Genomic DNA, 7,268 nt, shown 5'->3' with positions numbered 1-7,268 from the left:
TGCTTGACAGTTGTTGCAGGAACCCTGTACCAATTGCCATTATTTTCCAAGAATACAGACCTGCTGTTTGCCTACCACAGATACTGCTGGCTGTACTCGCACCGCAGGAACTGTCAGGTTTCAGTGGAATTTTTCAGCATTCCTAACTCCACAAATGCAACAGAGTGATTTTCTGCACCACTCCCTTTTCCACAGTGTCTTTTGAACACTGCATTCTCTTCCCAGCAACTCCTCTGTCAGACATTCACTCTCTCTGTAACACTCTCGCTTTTGCCACCACCATGCCCCCCATTAGGTCCATACAAACCCATCCGTAAGTCACTCTGACACCTCATTCCTTCTCTTGGTCCTTTACAACAGCCCAAGGTAACAGACAGTTTTCCTCTTGCAGTGGTTGGTGCGCTACAGGGGGAAAAGCTCAGTCCAGTTACATCTTCTGTTCACTCAACATCCCAACAACACTCCTAAGGCTCCCTGAGCATCGATTGTATATTGCCTTTACCAAGCTGCTAAAAAAACTGAGCACAGAAATCAGATGCACAAAAATAAACCCAGGTTTTACTTTGCAGAAACAAACCACAAGCTCTCTTAATGACTTGTATTCTGGAATGCAACTGGGTAATATGGCTTTGCAAGAGCTGCTCACAAACCTCCCCCCCAACAGAGACACAGTAAGACACAAATGCCACAAGAAAATGGTGCGTTGCACCCCGCTAACAAGCAGTCTTAAGGCTCTCGACAAAGCTTTGCCGGGCTTCAACAAGCCCTGTGTAGTACCCTGCTGTCTTCCAAGAGCGCTGCAGAATGGCCTTGCACATCTTTCTGCTCAGTCCAAGCCTAACGCTTGTCCAGCCAGTGCACACTGAAAAAACCCTATGCTCTCTCATTAAAGAGTTTAAAAGAATTTGAGAAATCATCATGTGGGCTCAACTACCTGGTGCTGGCTTGGTTGACACATTCTGGCCATGTCACAGTGTGCCAGGAATTGTTATGTATGACAGTACCCAGTAACCACGGGTTTCTCTCTGGTAGGATTCCATCTCGTACTGAAAATGCCAGCCCGTACTTGCATCAGAAGTGGGCCTAGTGCTAATGGATTTATTTTGATATTTCAGTGAGAATCTTCTGTGTATATTTGTCAGTGCTGAAGGAAAGGCGTGCAGAAAAATCGTATTTACAGAATAGTATAAATGTTTATTTTTCTTTGTGATTTATCTGACTGTTTATTTGTACAATATAGAAAAGTGTATTCTTTGAATAGGTCTAGTAAATATAAATTTAATTTTTCTACTTTCAGATGTAAACAGAACTAGAAAATGAACCCTTGCCCCATTCCCAATTATTTTTATGTAACTGAATGAACTTGACTGTAAGTCTTGTCCAGCAGTTTGATGCAAATGGCTAAGGAAGTACAAAAACCAATTCACACATTCTACACCAGGGAGAGGGGAATCCAAGCTTAATGTTTGAGAAAGCTTGTTCAAAACAAAATAGAAGAACTAAGAGCATTTGATTGCACCTTCAAAGTCTTTACAAGCAAAATATTCTCAAGCAATATCATCATACATAATTACAACTGTAATCTAAATCTCACAAGTGTTTTTGCACACTGTATATAAATACACATCACAAAAGGTGCAATTTAGAGTAAGACATGGAATATTTACAAAATTAACATGGATTGAAGTCTAAACAAAAGAAGGCATATTGCAATCAGAAAAATACCGTAAATAGGTATTACTTTATTCACTTACACTAATTTACATTTATACAAATCTTACTGGACATACTATATTAGGTCACTAGAAGTAAACTGAATATCCGCACTATCTACATGTAAAGTTACTGCACTGATTTTTTTTTTAGTCAATCCAAGTCCTAATTATGAAAAAAAAAAAAAGAAAAAATATGGCATTTACTTACACAAGAGGTGGATTCCCATTTCAGAGGTCTGCAAAAACACACTTGCTATTTATGCTCAGGGAGATGTTAATAGCAGACAGGGCCCTTCAGATGGTGACTGGCAGGTCAAAACTTAACCTGCAATGGCCACTCGATGGACCCGCCAGCACTGCTGGCCACCTCCCAGGCCCTTTCTGCCCCTGAGGCATTTAGAGGAGGCAACAGAGAAGGGTGGAAGAGAAAGGGCCTTCTGCTCAGTGCGCAGGACCGTGGGGCGAAGACAGAAGTGGAAGCATCCTCCCATCCCACTGCCATCATGCATGGAGGCACTTGGCTCTGTTGCTGGTTTGCCTAGCCCCTACCTTTCCCCGGCCTGGCCCTGCTAGAAAACCTGGAGGAAGAGCTCCAGAATACATTTCTCTGTATTAAGTTTTACACAAGGAATACAAAATCCTTTTTGGAAAAACCTAGCTAGTTCAGGTTGCACTGTTTAATAAAAATGCCTGTGATTAAACATGGTTATGGATATTCATGGTAGGTAAGTAACCTACCAGGTTAATTCTGCAAATGTGTTCCACTATCAAAAAATGTATTCTGAGATTGCCTGTAACAAATACTGAAAAAATCCCCTGCCCTAGTCTGTACACAGCTATAGTTGATTCCCCTTGCCCCCCTTGCTGTGTGTAAAATGATCCATGCCTCTGCTTTGGTAGCAATCCTGATTCTGTGCTAGCATCCTCTCTGGTCACAGCTCTCAAAGTCATTCTAGACAACACTAAAAAAAACCTTACACCCCAAGTAAATTGCCAACAGAGAAGCAGCATCCTGAAGACCCACGGCCAGGCTGAACATGATCCCTACCTGTGTTTGCAAGTCGATTCAGATGCAGGTTGTTTCAAATCCTCATTAAAACAACTGTGGTTCCACTGCCTCCCATGGCCTCAGCTTCTCAGACTTAACACTCTTCCAGGGTTACAGCTCAATCCTAGAAAACACAGTGGACTGCACAGCCCTACCTCCAGTGAGGGACCAGGCTGCTGCAGACCTCTGAAAAACCAGGCTTCCCCTAAGCAAGAGCTTAGGTAACACTGAACACTGGGCAAACAGTCCGGCATTGTGGCGTGGCTGCTCTTCTTCACTTCTGAGAACAGGCCACTGTCTGTCTTAGCCTTCAAGCTCCATCTTAAGAAACATCTCAGCTTTCAGCCATGTTCCTATTAAAAAAATTCCCATTAATTCCTTTTGCCTCTTAAGTTTCTTGGGCCCTGCTCCAATGAGAATCTGCAAGCAGCTCCTTTGTATTATCACCTGTGTATTTCACAGTGCTCTGTGCACTACATAAACATGCTGTGTCATTTCCTAAACACAAGTACTACCTTCCATTTAGATGCTCATTTTTATACACTTCCTTTCAGAACTATCTTGGATACACTGGTACCTCCTTATTACGGACCTGTTTGCCAAAAGTTGCTTGGCTGTTGACAGCTGTGTTTTCCTGTATGCACAAAGAGATGCAACTTCATACACTGTAAATAATATATATTATAATAATTTATATATGCCCCAGGCAATTATTCTGGGGGAAAGGGGAGAACACATGTAATTATTTAGAAATCCAAGGTAAAAGCTGTACATCAGGAAGAAGAATTGACCTTTAGGCATTGTCTTAAGTAGAAGAGGATTTAGCTAAGATTTAAAAGGCTCTACATCTTGTTATAAAAGATTTTCTTGTTTCAATCTTACGCATGTCAATTTACAACAAGCACCAAATTAACAAATATTATTAAATCCTCTATGCCAAAGTGTCCCTGTGCCTTAAGTGTTCTGTTCAGTCCGCCTCATTATGGCTCATGTGCACGAGTCAGCAGTTCATGGCACAAGGGTCACTTTTGGACTTCCCTGCAGAGTTAATAACTCTCATCAAACAGCGTCCAAACTCCTCCAGTATCATGCGCTCTGCTGCAGCTTTTGACTTGCCCATCTTCTCCGCTTGCTCTGCCTGTGCGAGAAGGCATTCGCAGGTTGCGTCAGCTACCTCCTTGGTTACAAATGTAAAGGGCAGCCTGAAACAAAGAAAGATCCACTCGCTCTCAGCAAAAACACAAAACGCACCTAACTCCATGGCTGGGCAACTGTTTAGTACGAGGACTGATGAGATTTCATCTGTCTCACTGCTTCCAAGAGCCTTTAGACAGCTAACAGGGAGTGAATAAACCAGAGTTACAGTCAAATGAACTGGTGGGCCACTGTGCTTTGGTGCTTGCCTCTATTGATGTAGATTTTGAAATAGGCTTTGAAATGCCCAGGTACATATAACAATTCTCCAGCTTTTACTATAAGGGTAGCTCAAGAATTACATTCTGTCAGTAAATGTGACACTCGTACTTCCATGTTTTCTGCGAGCATATGTGCAACCACAAGAAGACAACACTTAGTTACACGCTTGAACGCAGCTAAGCTTGGCATACCCTAGGTTCCACAGAAAGCACGGCTGTGTCAACAAAAAGCTCCATTCACCTGTGTGCTCCTGCTTCTATAGCTTACACAGATAACATTCAAAAATGACAGGGACATACCGGTCACGTACATCAGAAAAAATACATTAGAAGCAAATGAAACAGGGTGCTGCATTAACTTACTTCCCACCACCGCTGCTGAGTGCTGGTGTTGGCCTTGTCAGCAGATCTGAGATCTGGGAAGATAGCTTGGTCTTTGCAGCTGTCTGCTGCTGGACCCTAACTTCTGCAGCATCTGCTAAATGCATCAATGTCTTTCGCTCTGGGCTTTCTTCAAAATTTTTACAGCCAATGCATTTGCATATGGAAGAACACATGATTTTTGCCTGAAAGGAACAAACAAAACATGAGAAACCCATTGCACCCTTGACTCTCTTTATGGCAAGCCACAACGAAAAGAAGATCTTTAATCTCTTATCAATTAGCCACTAGAAGAAACCCCCAAGTAGCTGTTTCCTCTCTAAATTCTCACCTCAAACTGAGATGCCTTCCCAGAATGCATACTTGAATCAAATGCAAACCAGTGGTTTCCCACTCATCCCCTTCTTCAACAACCTACATTTTCCAGTGGAATTTAGGTGGTCGAGCTATGAGAAAGGTCAGTCTGCCACTGTTTCTGCATGCACAGACCAGTTAGCTGATGCAACAACAGCTTTTGCTTTTGTCTGTCACAGACATGTTCTATCCCAGAGCACCTGTGGGGTGCTGTTTCAAATCCTCCAATGGACCTGGTGCAGTAGATTTCTTTAGGAAATACTGCTGTTCAGTAAAGGACAAATCCAAGCCTGAGTTCAAAGTCGCTACATTTAAAATAAATTTATGTTTATACATATATAAAATATACGTAAGTTTAAACATAAGTTTAAACTTAAACTTATATAACATAAGTGATCAATTTTGCCATATACATGTCTTTCTATGTGCAAACTGCTGGAATAAGAGAAAGAATCATAGCAATAGAAAAGAATAGAAGAGAAAACATTATAGCAATACAAAGAGACAAAGCAAGTCGGAAAAGTCACAGCACTAAAGGGAAAAAGGCAGTATCTTTAAGAAGAGATAATGTTTCATACCTCATAACATTCACAGTAGTTTTTGAGACATCCCGAGCGTTTACAGTTACACCCTTTGCTGTGTCTTCGATCCGATTCTCCTTCCTTTCCTTTTCCTATTTTGGGCTTGAAGGCTTCAGGGTTTCTGTCAAGGCAAGCCTGTCAACACAGACCCAAAGGGTCAGTCACTGCATGTGGGGAGCAGAATTTAAAGGTGCAATAAAAGAACTTAAGCCTTGCACATGTGGGAGGAGATCAGGGCATTATATACCCACTCTGTCCCATGCCGCAGCTTCAGAACATACAAGCTAAATGGCTTTCATCCCTCACCTTTATTGCTTTTTGCCTATCATTTTCATGGTCCAGGTTGTTATAACAATTTGTACAGTTGCAGTTATTGCAGAATTCACCATTTGCAAAACAATCACAATACCTGAAACAGAAGATGCAGAAGGCATTTGTAAACATGTCTATTACATTGTCATTAACAGAAGTTCCTAGCCTGGTGATACACCTATGTACCAATAAGGGTAAGGGCCACCCTATGTTCAACTCCACACGTACAAGTGGTATCAGCCTCCTTGCAAAGCCTAAATCCTCCAGTGCAGGTCTAGTTGCTGTCTAAAGACACAGGTATAGCTCAAGAGTTTGTCTGAGCTGATGTTGACGTAGCACAGGTCCCCACAGAAGCAAGAAAAGCTAATGAGGCTTTTTTCTAGGGTGACTCCTGGGTGGCTGACCCACATATTAAGGGCCATCCTGCTGCATCCCATCTTGCAGCCAGTTCCTAGCCCTGCCAGTTCAAGCCGGCCTTCAGGAGCTCTCATACAGCTGAAACAAAAGGCAGGCGATTGGACTGCCAATCAACAGGCAAACTGACTAACATAACGAGTCTTTTTTTGTTAGTTTTGCCCATAAACTGTTTGCAGCTGTGAACTGAGGCAGAGTTCACCAAAGCAGGGATGGAAGAACAGAAAAGGAGTAAGGAGTGGTACACCTCATAGGCTTTGAAGCACAGGTAATGAGGGAAAGGACCTGAATGAGGATAAAGCTGTGGTTATCAGAAACTTTTTAAAGGGACAAGTATGTGGATAAAAACCAAAATATTGACGCGAAAAGCCAATCACATTGCCAGGCCTCTTATGTACCTCTGCTACCTCTCACCAAAAACATGATCTCACCATCCCATCGGTCTGATATGTGGAAGCACCACATTCATCCCCAGCTCAAACATGGCTCTGGGCCACAACAAACTGCCATGCTTCAATGCTTCCAGTACCACCTCTAGCTATAGCTGATAGAAACTGTGGATCCTCTTCAGCTGCTTTTCAAAACCTGCTGGGACCATACGTTCATCTTTAAGGAGCCCAAACCCCTTGCAAAACTGGCTTCCTGTGGCTTGCCCTGGGTAACACTACAAGAACTAGATAAGGGTTGCCCTGGAGTCCACTATAACTATTCATCTTCTTGAACTGCATTTGAGTGATTTTTAGCATCCTGAATGGTCTCAGGGATAAAACCACATGAAAAGCTTTTTCAACCTGTAATAGCTCTCCTTTCTGCCTTGTTTGAAATTCAGTAGTGGAATGGTCCTGGTTTCCGAAACAAAGAGTGCCAGCATCAGCCCAGAGCATCAGTGAGCATACAACTACTCCGAGTTCTCTTCTTTGTAGAATAGGCTACATGCTTACCTTCAACATTCATTTGGGAAAAAGCAACTCCCCTTTCAGGCAGGAAAAAGTTTTACTAGTGAGAAAGCACCTTTGCCAGAGCGAATTAGCCATTTGCTCTGCACCAA

The 7,268-nt window shown here is 42.5% G+C and overlaps 1 protein-coding gene across 7 annotated transcripts in view; it reads right to left on the bottom strand.

Moving 5' to 3' along the window:
- Nucleotides 1–1,168: 1,168 nt before the first annotated feature.
- LIN54 (lin-54 DREAM MuvB core complex component) overlaps nt 1,169–7,268 on the bottom strand; it is a 41,521-nt gene continuing 35,421 nt past the window's right edge. For 6 of the 7 annotated variants that reach the window (XM_055796223.1, XM_055796226.1, XM_055796227.1 and 3 more), the window contains 4 exons: nt 5,801–5,903; nt 5,492–5,629; nt 4,542–4,744; nt 1,169–3,965 (listed from right to left, as the gene is read on the bottom strand). In XM_055796223.1, coding sequence (XP_055652198.1) covers nt 3,764–3,965; nt 4,542–4,744; nt 5,492–5,629; nt 5,801–5,903 — 646 coding nt within the window. In that variant the 3' untranslated portion in view covers nt 1,169–3,763. The remainder of the gene's footprint in view (nt 3,966–4,541; nt 4,745–5,491; nt 5,630–5,800; nt 5,904–7,268) is intronic. The other variant, XM_055796228.1, reaches the window with a different exon arrangement.

This window comes from Falco peregrinus, chromosome 2, assembly GCF_023634155.1.
Source record: "Falco peregrinus isolate bFalPer1 chromosome 2, bFalPer1.pri, whole genome shotgun sequence".
Classification (NCBI taxonomy): domain Eukaryota; kingdom Metazoa; phylum Chordata; class Aves; order Falconiformes; family Falconidae; genus Falco; species Falco peregrinus.
This window is presented reverse-complemented; position numbering and strand designations above follow the sequence as displayed.